The sequence below is a fragment of the Aspergillus heteromorphus genome, assembly GCF_003184545.1.
Source record: "Aspergillus heteromorphus CBS 117.55 chromosome Unknown BO70scaffold_8, whole genome shotgun sequence".
Taxonomy (NCBI): Eukaryota; Fungi; Ascomycota; class Eurotiomycetes; order Eurotiales; family Aspergillaceae; genus Aspergillus; species Aspergillus heteromorphus.
The window spans coordinates 466666-482443 of NW_020290413.1; the positions used below are offsets into that span (position 1 = coordinate 466666).

General features: G+C 51.4%; 7 protein-coding genes and 1 non-coding gene across 8 annotated transcripts; 3 read left to right on the plus strand and 5 right to left on the minus strand.

Moving 5' to 3' along the window:
- Positions 1 to 519: 519 nt before the first annotated feature.
- Positions 520 to 1669, plus strand: BO70DRAFT_378729 (putative RING finger protein; the record flags this gene model as incomplete). Its single annotated transcript, XM_025545288.1, has 3 exons — positions 520 to 596; positions 698 to 932; positions 986 to 1669. The coding sequence occupies 3 exons, from the start codon at positions 520 to 522 to the stop codon at positions 1472 to 1474; spliced, it is 801 nt and encodes a 266-aa protein (XP_025400609.1). The 3' UTR covers positions 1475 to 1669.
- BO70DRAFT_220391 (uncharacterized protein) lies at positions 1470 to 2231 on the minus strand. The gene has a single exon (XM_025538719.1). The coding sequence runs from the start codon at positions 2122 to 2124 to the stop codon at positions 1648 to 1650; it is 477 nt and encodes a 158-aa protein (XP_025400610.1). The 5' UTR covers positions 2125 to 2231; the 3' UTR covers positions 1470 to 1647.
- BO70DRAFT_386361 (D-hexose-6-phosphate mutarotase) lies at positions 2186 to 3707 on the minus strand. Its single transcript, XM_025545818.1, has 3 exons — positions 3341 to 3707; positions 2826 to 3134; positions 2186 to 2726 (listed from the first exon to the last, which is right to left on the minus strand). Exons 1-3 carry the CDS (start codon positions 3587 to 3589, stop codon positions 2340 to 2342), a joined length of 945 nt encoding a protein of 314 aa, XP_025400611.1. The 5' UTR covers positions 3590 to 3707; the 3' UTR covers positions 2186 to 2339.
- Positions 3708 to 4880: 1173 nt separating this feature from the next.
- Positions 4881 to 7168, minus strand: BO70DRAFT_360872 (uncharacterized protein). Its single transcript, XM_025542899.1, has 3 exons — positions 7084 to 7168; positions 6343 to 6991; positions 4881 to 6287 (listed from the first exon to the last, which is right to left on the minus strand). Exons 1-3 carry the CDS (start codon positions 7103 to 7105, stop codon positions 4985 to 4987), a joined length of 1974 nt encoding a protein of 657 aa, XP_025400612.1. The 5' UTR covers positions 7106 to 7168; the 3' UTR covers positions 4881 to 4984.
- Positions 7169 to 7770: 602 nt separating this feature from the next.
- Positions 7771 to 9613, minus strand: BO70DRAFT_220422 (Zn(II)2Cys6 transcription factor). Its single transcript, XM_025538720.1, has 4 exons — positions 9510 to 9613; positions 8945 to 9454; positions 8735 to 8878; positions 7771 to 8664 (listed from the first exon to the last, which is right to left on the minus strand). Exons 1-4 carry the CDS (start codon positions 9567 to 9569, stop codon positions 7855 to 7857), a joined length of 1524 nt encoding a protein of 507 aa, XP_025400613.1. The 5' UTR covers positions 9570 to 9613; the 3' UTR covers positions 7771 to 7854.
- Positions 9614 to 10997: 1384 nt separating this feature from the next.
- BO70DRAFT_378732 (uncharacterized protein) lies at positions 10998 to 11801 on the plus strand (the record flags this gene model as incomplete). The annotated part of the gene is made up of 2 exons (XM_025545289.1): positions 10998 to 11534; positions 11763 to 11801. 2 exons carry the CDS (start codon positions 10998 to 11000, stop codon positions 11799 to 11801), a joined length of 576 nt encoding a protein of 191 aa, XP_025400614.1.
- Positions 11802 to 12373: 572 nt separating this feature from the next.
- BO70DRAFT_t120 lies at positions 12374 to 12460 on the plus strand. Its single transcript has one exon. It is a non-coding gene; the product is annotated as a tRNA-Gly (tRNA).
- Positions 12461 to 13161: 701 nt separating this feature from the next.
- BO70DRAFT_428134 (protein kinase IKS1) lies at positions 13162 to 15693 on the minus strand. Its single transcript, XM_025547944.1, has 2 exons — positions 15547 to 15693; positions 13162 to 15467 (listed from the first exon to the last, which is right to left on the minus strand). The coding sequence occupies exons 1-2, from the start codon at positions 15603 to 15605 to the stop codon at positions 13472 to 13474; spliced, it is 2055 nt and encodes a 684-aa protein (XP_025400615.1). The 5' UTR covers positions 15606 to 15693; the 3' UTR covers positions 13162 to 13471.
- Between the last annotated feature and the right edge of the window lie 85 nt (positions 15694 to 15778).

Consider the following 15778-nt stretch of genomic DNA (forward strand, 5'->3'; position numbering starts at 1 on the left):
AAACAAAGCGTCAACAGGGGACCTTCGTTGACTCTGGTAGGTGCCACACCCCGACCCCAGAAATGACGGCATGTGGCTGCATCGCTCGAGGACCTCAGGCTTAATTTACTGAACCAAAGTGAAGTCGGTCAGACTGTCGTCATGGTGGAGGAAAACACCGCCGATAGGGAACTACTCAGGCGAGCTGCCACACAACAACAACAACTACTACTCCTACTACAGCCGAACGATTGTTTATTCACTTGCGGTTGACGAGGCATTGCCCAGGCAGGCGTTGTCTTTCCTTCTCCTTTCCCTTCTTCTTCTTCTTCCCCTTCTACTACCTTACGTATATCATTCGAGTCTAAATCCCATTCAAGATCCTTCCTCAAACGCGTTCTTCCACATTTGTGATATCACAGCTCCTTGGACCTCATCTCGCAAGTAAGTACGCTCATCCCCATCTAACCCTCTGATGTGACTCTATTCGTCTAATTCGTCCATCTAACGCCACCCCCCCCAGCCCCAACTCCAACGAAAATGGTCGAAGTCTCCTCTGCCGCCCTCCTGGGCTACCTCGCCCCCGTCTGCGTGGCATTCGTCTTCTTCGGCGCGTGGTATGTTTATCCACTCACGTACCCAGCTCCCCCCCCCCCCCCCCCCCCCCACTGCAATATAATATCCATGGTCAACTAATTATGCATACCCAAATAAGCAGGGTCTTTGTCAGCGCGCGCCGACGCCGTCGCTTCTTCCGCTACCAGTATGATGATGTGGAGGCCGCGCGTCATCCTGTGATTCTTCAGCGTGTGGTCGAGGAGAGGTTCCCGACGGTGAAGTATAAGGTTTGGTTGGAGGGGAGGGGGAGTAAGGGGGTGGTAAAGATGAAGTGGAGAGAGGATATGAGGTGGAGGTTGTCGTGGAGAGTAAGGAGGGAGAGGAGGATGGTAGAGGTAGGCTGGATCAGGATCAGGATCAGGATAATCTGGCTGTTGCTTCGAGGGAGGTATCGGCTATTGGGCCGAGGATTGGCACGCCTGTTAGTGCTGGTGCTGGTGCTGGTGCTGGTGCTGGGCCGTCTCATGGTGTGCCAACTTCAACTGCAGCTGCTGAGTCGACTACTCCTCCATCCCCCAACCAAAACAACAGCACCAACCACGCCCAAAACCCCCCTTCACCCAAACCAACCACATCCCCCTCACCCTCCCCCTCCCCCGAGACGAACACAAACACAGACACAGACACAGACACAGAAAACATCTGCTCCATATGCATCGACCCATTCTCCGCCGAGGACGACATCCGCGAACTAACCTGCGGGCATATCTTCCACGCCTCGTGTCTGGACCCCTGGCTCACGCGGCGCCGCGCCTGCTGTCCGATGTGCAAGATGGGGGTTTCCGGCGCCAGGGTTATCAGATGTCAGTTTGCCAGGTTGAGTGTGCCCGAGGCGGTCCTGATTCGGGGGGATCTTTATTCGAGGGCGGCGTTTTGAGATGAGATGAGATGAGATGCCATGCCATACCATACCATATCATACCATATCATACCATACCAGATACTGGATGTTAGGTGCCGGATGTCAGATGCCGGATACTATGGTTTGTTTGGTTGTGGTTGTGGATGTGGATGTGGATGGTTTCATGGGTAAGTATGTGTTTGGCAATATTAGTTGTGAGATACGCGAGGTGCTAATGTCTGTTTTTTTTTTTTTTTTGTGTAGGAAGGGCCGGGGGAGTGGGATGACGATGCCTGCGGAAGGCTGCCCGGCTCTTTTGGCGTTGTGCGTTGTCGAGGCCGGGGTCTGATTCTTTGTCTTCTGGGAAAGAATGGGAGTCTTGGAGCAGTCGGATAAGATTTGCCTATCCCATGATATCCATTGTCCATGGGCAGTGGATCATCTACCGGTGGCCTGTCTCGATGGTATTGGCATCTACACACACACACACACACACACATACATACATACATACATACATACACACGCAAAGGTCGAAGGTATGCGGTGTGGGCATGCGTCACGGAGGAAGTGAAGGATCTTGCTGGCTGGGGCTCTTGCTTAGAGTCAGATGAGATGACTGTACTGGGGATCAATCGGGGGAGACTAAATGTTGTTTTGAGGATTCCAAACGGTAATGGGCCCATATTTAAGGAGAGAGAGAAAGGACAGGATCTGGAACCTCCAAGGACTCTAAGTACACAGCCACCAACATATAGTATCTACACATATTTAATTCAATTCACTATTTGTCAGTTATTCTATCCCTCCTTCTTCTCGAGCTTAAGCATCAGTAATCATCAATGCATCAATCATCACATAACGACCAGATCAGACCAGACCAGACCAGATCGGATTCAATTCACAGTCTTGGCCGAATAGTCTGCCCACCCTCCCAGAAATCGCCGGCCTCCAGCGTCTGCCATCCGGCAACAGAGCCCGCCTCAACGCAAAGCATGTTCTTGTACGCCTCGTCCGGCCCAAAGTCCGCCATTCCCTTGGCCTTCTCAACCCACGGATTCCACACCACCACGTCGGTCAGTGCCTCCCGAGTGATTGAAAACAGGGGCTTCTCGTCCGCGGCGGTGATAACCTCGATGGGCACCTTGGGATCCAGCGCGCGATACACCCGATCCGTCTCCTTGTCGATCACCACGGCGGCAGACCCCTCCGTCACGATGGCCCCGTCCTGTGTCTTATCTGCGTACACCTTCGTCTGGAGGCCCTTCACCCGGACCTGCGAGATATCCTGTATATTCATTAGCCCAGTCCCAGCCAAACCCCAATCAAATCCCATCCCCATAATCAAAACCAACCCCCCATAAGAAAGAAAGAATAACAATCTTACCTCCACACTCAAATACGTATGCATCAAGACCTGGAAATCGAAATTCACATCTCCCTGATTCTGCACCTGCAGGGACGTAGCCAAGCTCCCGCGCGTCAACGTCACGCTGTACACCAGTCCAAATTGATACGGCCACGCCTTCTGGAACTCCGCGCTGAGCATCGGGTGCGAGAGCCCGAAATCCAGCTTCACGGCATAGCCCCCGGATTCGGAGGACGATTTGCCGAGGAATTCCCACGTCGAGTTGCGCGCGAAGCCATGTTGTGGGAGGGAGGTGGTTGCGTGGTTTGGGGGCGGGGGACCGAAGACCTGTGGTTTTGAGGGGGGTGTTAGTGGGGGTTGGACTTGTGGGGGGAGTGTGGAGTGTGGATTGGGTGGGTTTTAGGGAGGGGAGGGGGGTTAGGGGAGATGGGAGGGCGGATGGTGGATTGGTGAATATTGTGTTGTGTTGTGTTGTGTTTTGTCTTGGGTTGGGCTTCGGCTGGAGTGAGCTCGACTGGACTGGCTGGACGTACCGGGAAAACAACGGGAATGCCCCCGCGGATGGGCTTGGACCCATCCAGGGTGGCCTTCTCGCTCACGAACAATTGCTCCTTGCCGTCGGCAAGCTTCCAGGATGTAACGGTCGCGCCGTAGAGGTGGACAGTGACGGATTCGCCGGAGGGGAGGGTGGCTTCGACGGTGTTGTTTTCGCGGAAGGAGATGGTGGGCTGGGGGATGGAGGCGCCCACCCCGATGGCGGAGGGTTTGTTGGAACGGTCCATTTCAGTGGTTCGTAGTTTGGGGGGGAGGAGGGGGGGGAGAAGTTAACTGGAAGGAAGCAGGAGTAGGAGTAGTGACAGTAGGAGTAGGTATAGGGAAAAACTGAAGGGACGATCGGTGGGAACAACTGGGAAGTTATGGGATGCGGGGAGCCGGCGGCGGTTGAACCGGCGGGGCCAATCGTCACTCACCGTGGGGCTGGCCCGCTGACCTAAGCAGAACTACACTCGTTTATTGATTGTTATGTATATTCCGCTTTTTGATTGTATAGTAGCTTTCAAAACATATACGATCTGGGAACATCATGGTGGCATTGCCACGCATCGCAATGATATCGTCGCCTTTTTGTATCAAACCGTTCGAAGCTGGTCTTCATCGAGTGATTGCGTTCCGCCCGGTTGCGTCTGCCTCTTGACATCTTGCAGCTGCGTCAGTATTATTTTTAACTCGTCGTTCAGGCAATAGTTTGATTAGATTCGGCGATGCAGTAGCGAGCCCCAATCTGGCTCATGGATCAATTGCCACTCGGATCACAAACATCCCATTCAGACCGGTCAGAGCCCCGTTTCAAGAATTGCGGAACCTTCTGCCATCTTCTTCCATCCGACCCATCCGATGTTCCGCGCAAACGTGTACCTACCTCGGCCTGAAACTCGGCGACACTCAAGATACTTATTGAGGAGTCTGAGTATGAGAAGGTGCATGATAGGCTGGGAATCCATAATCTTCAAGGTTACATGGAAAATCAGGATCTCATTCGGCTTCTCCCCGGCGTGTCGTGCCATGCATGTTACGCTCTGCGAAATCGAAAATGGGGGTAAGACTTCAGCATATATCTTCTAGATCAGCTACTGACTGTCGTGTGGGTATCATTGTTTAACGGCCGGAGGCCGTCTTGGGGACGGACCTATCAAGATATTCCCTATTGGGACAAAGGCCGCCAGGGGGGAGGTAATAGCAGAGTAATATAGAAAGACTGGCACAGGCCTCGGCAAGGCTTTGAATTCGTCAGGAAAGTAATAGTTTCCAGTGAAAAGAAGAGATATAAAACATCATCATCATCATCATGATCATCATGCTGTAATACTGCCGGAAAGTCAAATGTCAAACTTGGAATCGTGGTCATGTCATCCTAACAAACCTTCTAAAGTTCTCAATATGTCAACCCTTTCTTCCCTGGGATACTGGACAAAGACTAATGTGTGTGTAGACGGCAATTTTCACGCCGAACTGACAGGTGATGATGTACAACAGCGAAATATCAAACCAGAACTGCACACAAATTGATCGAGTCCTGTACTGACTCCCTTGTATTATCGGACATCTATCCATGGCTATAGAACATGATCGCAAAATTCAAATATATCATCACATCTTGGGCTAAATTTGATCACAGATTAAACCACCATCAAGAGAATCATTCCCACCACGGCTAGAGTAGATCCTACACCCGCACTCAGCGAAGTACCCATGCTAGAAGCAGTCGATGATGAAGTCGCCTGGGCCTGGGCCGACTCAACGGCGCTCAAAGAAGCTGTCGGCAGGTAAGCCGACGGAGTCTGGTCATCGGTGGTCCCATTCCAACAATAACGTTGGAAGCACTTCGTGCAGGCCTCTGGGGCGGTAGTGCCAGTGCGGTTGAACGAGCGACTGAGAACCGCACAGCCCACGCAAGTCGACCACTCCTCATCCAGAGTGCCGTTCGCCTGTGTCGCAACATTGTAACCATTGGCGATAATCGCGTCACGCTGGGCATCGCTAAATTGACCCTGAATGAGCGAGAAGTTGGAGCTATAGGTAATAGGATGGTTAGGCAGGTAAACGACCAAGGGTGTCGGCGTATTCAGACGAGAGGCATTGCAGCCGAAGAAGGTCGGACGAGCATTCAGGCCGAGATTGAGGAACGTGTCGAGGTCGGGGATCTCGGGGAAAGAGGTGTCGTTTGCGACGTTGAGGAGGGTGCGGTTGTAGGTTGCAATCAGTGATGAGCCTGTCGGCCAGTAGTCGTAAGACTCGGAGCCGAGGGAGTCGACGGCGAAGATCACGTCTACACTGCGCTTTTGTTGGATGAGAGGGTACAGTGGGATGTTCTGGCTGGTTTCACCTCCGTCCTGCACGATCAGATCGGTGGTTTGTGCGAATGGGGAGGTGGCGGTGTTGTATTGGTAGAAGGGGTTCGGGTCGTAGGCTGCTGGCCCGTTGATGCTTGAGTTTGTGGAGCTGGAGGCGTTATAGAAGTCCTTGATGGCGATTTCCAAAAACGTCACTAGGGTGGAGTTTGGCGTGGTGGATTCGTAGTATTCTAGAGCTTCCTCTAAATAGAAAAGGATATCCTGTCCCTTCTCGTTCCAGATATCGCTTGACGAGCCGGTGATGAAGCCCGCATTGTCGAAGCCACGGACGCAGGTGTCGTTGTCTGGCACTACACCGTCGACGAATCGAGTACCAAGATATTCCAAGGGTGCGAAGCCGTAGATATCGTCATCGTAGGTACCCCACTCCCAAGGCGTAGTCTCGTAGATTGGATAGGTTGCCGGGGAGCTTGACAAGCTTTCGGTGTTTTTATGATTGCCAGTCATCACCACCAGAGGCATCGGCATATCACCACTCTGGAAGGACTGGGTCTTTGCGATCGAGGACCAGGTGTAGTCAACCCCACCATGGCTAGCATTGAAGAAGTTGTATCCCTGGATACGGCCCCTATGAACATATGTCAATCTTATTCTCCTCGGCTCAGGGCAGCAGGCCAACAAACCAGAAATCTGCGTCACCGGTCTTAAATCCAGCATCCCGCTTGCTCCTTACTTCAGCAGAGATGTTTCCCCAGAATTCGACATGCGACATCTTGGCAGGACCATATATCAGTTCAGGAGAGGTGAAATCCCAAAGGTTCTCCTGTAAATTAGAGACCGTCGTGAAGTTATTGATGTAGATAGAACCGAGAGCCCACGAGCCACCGCTGAGGGCAGCAAAGTAAGTGGCTGACTGCAGCAGACCACCGAGCTGACCTTGAGCCGTTGATCCTTCGGTGCGTTCATCAAAGGCCTTAATAGCACCTCCTCCATTCAGACACGCGACAAGACCACCACCCGAGATGCCAATCGCGACATTCGGTAAGTCGCTGCCAGAGTGGTTCCCGATGTAGCTCACAGCATCGAAGTCTTCAATCTCGATATGCCCAAAGAAGTCTTTCAGCGCGGACTCGGTCTTCTGGCGGCGAGTTTTGAGCCATGCTGTCTCATCGGAGGACAGTGCGGAGCCAGGCCGAATTGTAGGTCGGCTCGATGGACAGGTAACATGGACCGGAGCATAGCCGTCCGGTGCATCTGGGAGACCACGAGGCTTGACATTCACAGTTCGTGAAGCGAGGTCCTTTTTGACGGAGACAGCTCCAGCATTGGTAACTGAGATTCAACATCGTGAGCTTTTTGTGTTTACCCAGTAGAAAAAAAAAAGGGAGACATATTGAGGCATCCGATTCCTCTCAGCCACTTACAGTCTATGATGTTCAGGGACATCAAGCCCAGAAGTATGGAGATCTTCATGGCACGCCGCGGATTCAATCAACTGGAATTGAAGAGAGAGAGAGAGAGAGATGCGCTGAGAATCCTACCTGAATCTTGGGGAAGGTGGAGCTATTTATCCTCCCAACCCAGCCCGAGGACCAAGCAGGTCCAAGCTAAGTAAATGATCAGACAACGGCCAACAGTTGCGGTGTTGAAGGAGGGCTCCACGCCGACCATCTTCTTAGAGATACGATAGAGGAGTCTAAGGTCAACAGGGCGCAATCAGCCCCAGCCCAAGTGCACGGTTCCATCCCCACATCGTGTCGGAGCTCACCCCGATCTGGTATGTGACTCGGGGGATCGTCAGGCTGAGGTGGATCTTTGGGACCAAAAGTGGCGTTGGCGTTGGCACACTAGGCTAGATGAAGCAAGCAATGCGAACAGCCTCATATTTCCCCCCAACCATCGTCAAGGAGATATGACGTCGGGAGTGAAGTGAGGTGTGGGAAATAATGAGGTCTATCTACGGGGTCCTGGCTGTGCACTTCCCCACCATCTGCCGAGGATATGCATGGACCCACAGCACATACTATAGCTAGGTTGGTTCCCATGCGAGCAAGCTACTTTAATTTTGTTTTCCCGCGCTACGTTTTGTATGTATCTGGAGTTCGCTGACTATGGCTGTTCTTCATATTGATTACCCATCATGAGCGTATTATAACTAAGTTCGTTGGTTAGATTTTAGACCGGTTTACTAGTCACTACCGAGACAGCCTGGCTGCCCGGTTAAAGAGTGACTCGGTAATCAGGTCCCCTCCGGGAATCACACTGGCTGGTCTTCTCTGCTTGAGTAGCTGTGACAGGTCAATCGCCTGCTGAATCCCGGTAAGGTTCCCAATGAGGTCGAGAATTTGCATAGCCCATTCTTTGACCCGAGACCCTGAAGCTGCGCATCGGCCTGCAATAAATAGAGGCCACACCACCCGGTATATGCTTCCAAGACCTACTTCACCGGATATAAGATAGTATGGAATGCTATCGCAAATATCACCTGCCATGTGATCAATAATGCCAGCAGACCGAGATATGATCTGCTGGTATTGCGGAACGGATTGTAACCTCAACCGGCGCAGAGCCATCATCCTAATCATCTCATTGAGGACGATGCGCATTTGGCGATAATTATTCCACATTGCAGCAATGGAGACACCGTGGTAAATGTGGTATCTATCATCATAAATGGGAGGATAGGTAAATCTTGGCAAATGGGAACGCGGGTCATCGATGACGGTATAAGACCACGCGGGACTCAGCGATGTAGTCCACGCCTGGAGACTGGCATCAAGAAAAACGCATCTCTCAATCAAAAACTGTTGCTTCCCGAGGTCACTTTGGAGGTGCGCTTCATCAACTTCGATAGCTAGATTGTTCAGCTCGATGAGCATATCGTACAGGCTTTCAATTGGCCGCGTATGTTCATTTCGTTTGGACCTTGCGATTTCAGACAATGCCGCAATCGTTGGTGAATTGTGGACCTGGCACCCCAGTCTGAAGAAGACACTGCTGATTACCTGAAGATAATATATCAGGCAAAAAGTGAAAAAAAAACCCCCCCTCCCTTCCATAGAGGGAATGTCTTACATTCTGAAAGCGCACAACCGTAAATAACTCTAGCCCTACAGGCGAGTTTAACTGCTCTTCACCTCGCAGTTCAAGGAGCTTGGCTGCCCCGTGAGCATGATTCTTCCAGCCACCGCTCATTTCCACGATTTGTGATGTTATCAGCTGGAAAGGATCGATCAGTGTATGTTACTTGGACAAGAATATTGCAGCTTGTAATGAGGGTATTACCTCATGCAAGCTCAGCAATAACACGGCCCCCAAGGTGGAATCCGATGTAGCTGTTTTTGGATTTCTTAACGCGCTATTTGTAGCACACAAGGCAATACCATATTCTTCCCTGGCCAGCCTTTTCAAGTGAGGCCTGCTCTTCCTCCCCAACAGCCCTATGGCCTTGGCTGAGGCTTGTAACGCAGGAGAGGGGTCATTCATCAATAGGCTTGGCAAAAAAGAAAGTAAGCCCTGATTTTGGTCAGTGCCAATATAGTAGGGGATGACATAAGACATGGCTCGCTGGTCGTCTGAGATGGGCGAATAGATCAAGGGTGGTGTAGAAGGCAACTCTTCAGCAGGCGACGTTTTGGTGGGACCACACCTGCGGCCGGCACTATGGCGGGCTTGAGCTTTGGACACAACTTCCGCGCTCTGATCGTAGACCCTCAGGGTATTAGGATCTCGATATCCGGAGCACTCTTGACCCACTCTCAAGCACTGTGAACAAGATGGCTGGCCTCGGTTGCACTGCATACCATACTGTTAGCCGACCGTTGTTTAAAATCTTGACAAGTTTGCTTACTCGTAGCCGTCGCTTCCGGCACAACGCACACCCCATGCTGATTTTTCCTCTGTATACCATGACAAGGTAATTCCTAAAAAGGTAACAAGTTCGGAGAAGTTGCTTTTTGATGCGTTGCGGGGGGGCTGTGCCTGTGAAATAAGAGGGGCCTATCTAGTCTGGTGGAAATAAGAACAATCAGCCCCACAGGCCCCGGCAAAAACAAAGACCCACTGTTTAGGATTCATAAGTGCCAGGCTCTGTTTTTTTCTGACCAATAAGTTACACCAGTGTCGTTTTCCCGGGGATCGGCGTGGGGGCCAAAACTCAGGGCAACCGGCACAGCCGCTGTGGACAAGTAACCCTTTGGACATGGTATGTATTAAGTACTCCGTACTTGGGCATTGTAAAAATTTCATGATCTGTGGGTGTGTGCAAACGGTCGGCAAGGATTGTGCATTAGCATGTCTACCCCAGGTATCCAGCTCAGAACAACCGGAATCCACATTCAAAATCGGACAAGTGATGCAAGGTGGGTCGGATTAATGGGTCCGTAGGATTATATAGAGTGTTGTCCTTTGTATGTTTTTTTTACTATTTTCATTTTTATCTCTTCAATTAGGAATGGTGATACTAGCAACACTCCTTTTGATCCATGGACACTGTAGTGGGGTAGTAAAAAATTAGACTACTTTTTACAGAGAGGGGCTTGTGTTTATAATCCCTGCCCGAATTACAAGGCTGGCTAACATGCGCCTGTCTGTCTAGATTGCTAGTAGATTCAATCTGCTTGTGCGTGTATTATACAGGGTCAGAATCGCCCGAGGGCGGCTAAAACAACACAACTATCCTGCTCTGCCCTGGCAGTACTTATTCATTGCATAGCGTGAGTCCACGTGGATGGTGCATGGCTACTTTCACGTCTCTCTTCCCGCCTCGGAGCCGAACTTTCGAGTATATTCATCACCGCACAAATCTCGTATTATTGGCTCAGTTCCATCGTCTCATCTCTCTAAAATGATGAGCCAGAATTTCAACTGTTTCAGGGTCAACATCCATATTCATAACTAGCCATGTGCCGTCCCTACAGGAGTACTGTTTCTGGAAGCAACCAGTGCATCAAGATGAGCTTCCTCTCTATTGGAAGACTTCATCTGGCGGGGCGGAGAATAGCCAGTCTCTACTGCGTCTAGAATCCCACATACTTCTCTCTTCTACATCATACTCCCGTATACTAATTTATATTTGTCTGAGTGACTGTGAGACTGCCGGCGATCTTCGGGATGAATGTCATCGATGTCAAGCTTCACAAAAGACGCAAGAGCTTCACAATCTATCAGTACTCGGAATATCAAAATTCACAAAGCCTCTTTCTCGGAATACTTAAGCCCCAAGTTTCCCCTCCAAGAGCACAGTTAACTCTTTTCCTAGCCACCCCTTCTTTGCATTCGTTTTTATCAGTCTGGTCGACAGCCAACTTTCTTGATCATTCAATCCAACGCCGCCAAGATGAAGGTCAACCAGATCAACCTCCTGGCCATCCTGGTCTTCTTTGCGGTTGCCGGCCACACCATCCCCCAGCCGGAGGGCCTTTCTACTACCTTTGATGCCCCTGCCCCTGATCCTACTTATGATGGCCCCTACCCCACCTACGAGGATCCTGCTCCCACCCATCATCAGTCTGGCACTAAGGGAGCGACAACTACCCACATTCATCATACCCATACCCATACCTTCCATGGTCCTTCTCCTATCTTCAGTGATCCGGATCCCACGTTCAGCGGTTCTTTTCCTACCGACAATGCTCCTGCACCCACCGATGATGGACCTTCTCATATCTATGGTGCCGTTGCTTCTCCTTCCGATGTCTCTGGCTTTGAGCCTACCCCCGATGACTCTGACTCCGACGAGCCTTTCCCTGATGACTCTGACTGCGATGAGCCTATCCTCGAGGAGCCTGACTTGGACGAGCACGACCTCAAAATCCCGGAGGATGCAAACCAGAACCCGACCATCGCTGGGGAGAATGTCAAGCATTGCGAAGGAGTAAGTCCACCCTTCCCTAATACAAGATATATGATACCACTTCTTCTCCACACTAACCATCATCGATCACTAGCACTGCATCAGAAGCAGTTAGCAGTGCTATGGATACTGCGGCATCAGTCATGGAACTCGTAGAAGAAAGTGCCGCACTCTGGTAAGCTTCCCCCTCTCGTCTTAAACCTCCCTTGGCTGTTGTGTCAATGCCTGACTGACTGACCTGTCATGCAGTGTGCCCATCAGACCTGCCACTTCAAGTTTACACGATAAGTATGCTCACTGCAAGTAAATTGAGTTCTGTGTTGAAAAAAAAAATACGGACTATCAGAATCGTGGGTTCAGGTACACATGTCTGGCATTGGAATGATGTGATGAAGATTGGTTAGCCAAGGCAGTATCTGTACATTAATTAGCGAGATTCAGCAGGTTCTGGATCAGAGCTTTTTTTTTTCTTTATTTTTTCTTTTAAATACTCAATCAAATTTTCTCTTACTGTTCATTTTTACTCCCCTCCATCCTGTCCTGTTGAAAGCGATGTTCGCCACCATGCCTACCCAGTAGTGCAGTAGTGCAGTAGTGCAGTAACTATGCCACTTCCCTCCGTCCCTCCAGTAAACTGCCCTTCCCTTCATATCCTCCAAGCGAATTATCCCACCAAGTGAAACAAATCCTCCTCCAGAAAGTACCCAGAGGCAACATAAACAATTCTTAAGAAGTCCATACCAAAAAGTCCCCGATTCCATGGTTCGTGGCCCCATAAATGGACCAAAACGCGTGAAAGTGGGGCCCGATAAGAGGCAAAAGCTCGGCGTGTCTTCCAACAACCAGCGCCGATGGTCGAAGCGCCAATCGTCTAGTGGTTAGGATGCAACCTTCCCAATCCTCATTGGAGTCAGGTTGCGACGCGAGTTCGAATCTCGCTTGGCGCAATCTTTTTCTTTTTCTTTTTTTTGCTTTTGGGTGTTTTTTTGTTGTTTGGTTTACTTTTTTGAACACCACTTCTGTATGTCCTTGTTTATTGTCTATCAAATCAATTGCTCTACATTGTTGGATGCTCGACGGCGTCAATTTGACACTATTGTCCGAGTTTCTATGACTGTAGTAAGGGGCGCCTGCCCAATCCAGCCATCCCCTAAGCGAGAACATCACCATCTGGATCAATTCATCTTGCCACGACCCCCAATCCTGTCTCATTCCACATCCTATTCCCTGAGCGGCTATCCGGGTCGGAAACCTGGAAGGCTTCCCTGCAACAACTGCTCATGGCGTCAGCATCATCCGCAGCCTGTGGTTGGTATATACTATAGTATACTATATCTCTGGGTTATCAGGATGATGGCTCTCTGTGCGGAACAGTGTTCTTAGCAAGGCAGCCACTCTGAAAAGCACCATGATTTCCCCCCCTAATGAAGAGAGAGCCGACGATACCTCCGTGCCAAAGATGGATGAGAAGTATTTGGGAGTGGTGGTGGATGCATATAATCTTGCTGTCAAGTGAACATTTCTTTTGTGGCGGTTGCGTTGGCCGGGGGGTGCGGTTTTGGCGGCCGCGGCCATTAAGAGGAATCCGTTTGTGATGGGGAATGTGTTGGAGAGGAGGGGCTAGATTTCGTGCAGGAAGTGAGTGAGCCAAACTAGCTAGTGACTATTTGGTAAATACCTGGACAATAATTAAACAAATAAATGGTAGGTAGTCAGTTCATCATCTTGCGTAATGTGTACATTCATCCTTGGATAATAAATATCAAGCCCGAAAAAAAAAAGATCAGCTAGAGTAGATAGATACAGAAATAAACCGAAATGCATGCCATGCCATGCCATGCTTGAAAGAAAGAAAAGAAGAAGAAGAAGAAAGGAAACGCTCGCTTTTGACCACAAGACTCCAATGTACACCTGCCTGCACCAAAGCCAAGGAAATAAAAACAAACAGAACAATTTTGCTACCGGGCAAACATCATAGCACCCCTCGAACCATGCCAACACAACGCATCCATCCTCAAACACAGACTAACGACGACCAGATGCAGAAAAAGAGCGACGATCTGGGTCAGAAAGTTCTTTGTGGGGAAGTAGACCGCCGCGAGGAGAAGCAACGTATACGCGACCCAGGGGTTGACGGCGAGGGGGCTGCAGGGTTGGAAGATGGAGACGATTTTGACCAGGAAGCAGGACAGTTGGGTTGCGGTGAGAGGGATTTGCCAGTGGGAGAATTCGAATGCGGGGGCGTAGGGGAGGAGTCTTGACAGAGAGAAGCGGCTGGGGGGTGGTGGGGGGAGGAGTTGTTGGATGGGGGGAGGGTCGGGATGTTTGTGGTCCTGAGGCTCGACTTGGGTGGGTGAGTGGGAGGGTGTGGAGGGATATCGAGGTCTCACGATAAGGTCCGGGGTTAATTCCGTCTCGGTGCCGTCTGCACTGTAGGCTGGGGTTCGGCGTACGGCTACTGGGCTTCGGGCGATGGTTCTGTTTGGAGATAGGGGCTGTCGGGCGAAAGAGGGGAGTGTGGTGCTTTCGACGGGCTGGATTCTCGACCCAGAGCGGATGTCGGGACTTGTTGGACTGGCTCGTCGCGATCGAAAGCTCTCGTTGACGTTGGCGCCGGCTTGGAGGCCGCCCAGGACTTCGTCTGCGGATGGTCGTCGGTCGGGATCTACTGAGAGGAGACGCTCCAGGAAGGTGTAGAGTTGCTCGGGCAATTCGGGCCTCATGCGCCGCGCGTAGTCGAATCCAGACCACTGGCTGATCTCTTCGCGGAGCCGGTCCAGGTCCTCTTTCTCTTCGTGGATGAGGTCGGCGTTGCTGTAGGGTAACTGCGCAAAGCATAGGAAATAGAGAATCATTCCCAGAGAGAAGATGTCGGACTTGAAAGTGAAGTTCCCGAATGGGCCGCCTGGATATTCCTGTCGTAGCACTTCCGGGGCGCAGTATGAGACGGTCCCCGTCGCGCCGGTAGATCTCCGGATGGAATCCTGGGCTTGGACCTCGCCGAAGTCGCTGACCAGAACGCGGATTCCATCGCTTGTTTTGTGCAGCAAGCAGTTGTTTGGCTTCAGGTCACGATGGATGTATCCGTTGGCGTGCAGGTATCGCAGCCCCGAGGTGATGTCTTTGAAGAAGGAATAGATTTCGTCGAAGCTGAGCGTACGGAGCTTTCCAAGATTACTCTCAGGCTCGGGTCCGCCTCGGGACTTTCTGCGGAGGCGCTCCTTCAGCTGCTCAGTGGTCGTAGGTGTATCTACGGAGCCGCAGATATAGTTGTGCAGATCCCCGGCGTTGCAATATTGCTGGAGGATAAAAGCACATGGTACACTGGGCCCGAATGTGCTGATCTTGGCGTTCTCGAGCCAGACGTGCCGATAGGACACGAGGTTTTGATGTGTGAGATGTTGCAGTAACTGCACCTCTCCCAGCACCTTCTCAAGCCACTCGTGATCGTCTCCGACAGGTACTCGTTTGCAGGCGTACTGGCCGAGTGAAACGCCATCCAGTACATGTTTCACCAGCAGGACCACTCCCTTTCCACCCTTGCCCAGTACTGTCTCTTCCACGAAGAATTTCTTGAAGTAGTCCGGTGTGAATGCAGCTGATGAGATTCCTTGACTGGGGGGTACGCTGCTACTCGAGTAGCTAGGGCCACTGGTTGGGCCGTCCGCAAGAGCCGGGGGAACCAGACGCCGACGAGGAGACGGAGGGCTTGATGAGTTCACGGAGCTGGGGAGGCTATTGTGGAGCATGCGGAAATAGTTCGGGTTGATGAATTCAGGCTGCGCTCCGGGGGTGGCATGGTGGTCGTCCGGGGCCGAGCCGTCGTCGCGGAGAGGGCGATGGCAGTAAGGACAGTCGGCAAGCTCGAGGTTGGCATCGTTGTTCTCTGTTGTATTTCGGAGAACAAGTTGGCGGGAGTCCCGATCGAAGACCACTACCGAGTCATTATGGCGGCTAATCCAGTACGTTATTAGAATCAGTTCGCTCCGTTGACATGCTGCTGGTGGGGGGGAACGTGTGAGGGGGAGCTTACAGCACAACATCAAGATTGCCCGACCCGTAGGGAACAATGGACATTCCCTCGTCGGCCATTGTAGCAGGCAGAGGCAGAGACAGAGCGGCACATGCTTGGACGAGGCCAAAACATAGGCGAGTCAGTCGAGCCAGGCCGGATCTTAAGAAGTGGCAGGCATGTTCTGTTCTGTTCTGGCTGCGGCTGCGGAGACGCGCATGACGAGGGCGAGGCTGGGGACGCCCCACGTGAG

Coding starts and splice junctions, on each gene's coding strand:
- BO70DRAFT_220391 (XM_025538719.1), bottom strand. CDS start 2,124: ATGGGCCCATTACCGTTTGGAATCCTCAAAACAACATTTAGTCTCCCC.
- BO70DRAFT_386361 (XM_025545818.1), bottom strand. CDS start 3,589: ATGGACCGTTCCAACAAACCCTCCGCCATCGGGGTGGGCGCCTCCATC. Junction 3,135..3,340: donor GCATTCCCGTTGTTTTCCCG/GTACGTCCAGCC, acceptor TCAAAACCACAG/GTCTTCGGTCCCCCGCCCCC. Junction 2,727..2,825: donor ATACGTATTTGAGTGTGGAG/GTAAGATTGTTA, acceptor ATGAATATACAG/GATATCTCGCAGGTCCGGGT.
- BO70DRAFT_360872 (XM_025542899.1), bottom strand. CDS start 7,105: ATGTCCCTGAACATCATAGACT. Junction 6,992..7,083: donor GTCCCTGAACATCATAGACT/GTAAGTGGCTGA, acceptor GTTGAATCTCAG/TTACCAATGCTGGAGCTGTC. Junction 6,288..6,342: donor ACCGGTGACGCAGATTTCTG/GTTTGTTGGCCT, acceptor ATATGTTCATAG/GGGCCGTATCCAGGGATACA.
- BO70DRAFT_220422 (XM_025538720.1), bottom strand. CDS start 9,569: ATGGTATACAGAGGAAAAATCAGCATGGGGTGTGCGTTGTGCCGGAAG. Junction 9,455..9,509: donor GCCGGAAGCGACGGCTACGA/GTAAGCAAACTT, acceptor TATGGTATGCAG/TGCAACCGAGGCCAGCCATC. Junction 8,879..8,944: donor TATTGCTGAGCTTGCATGAG/GTAATACCCTCA, acceptor GATCCTTTCCAG/CTGATAACATCACAAATCGT.
- BO70DRAFT_428134 (XM_025547944.1), bottom strand. CDS start 15,605: ATGGCCGACGAGGGAATGTCCATTGTTCCCTACGGGTCGGGCAATCTT. Junction 15,468..15,546: donor GGCAATCTTGATGTTGTGCT/GTAAGCTCCCCC, acceptor GTACTGGATTAG/CCGCCATAATGACTCGGTAG.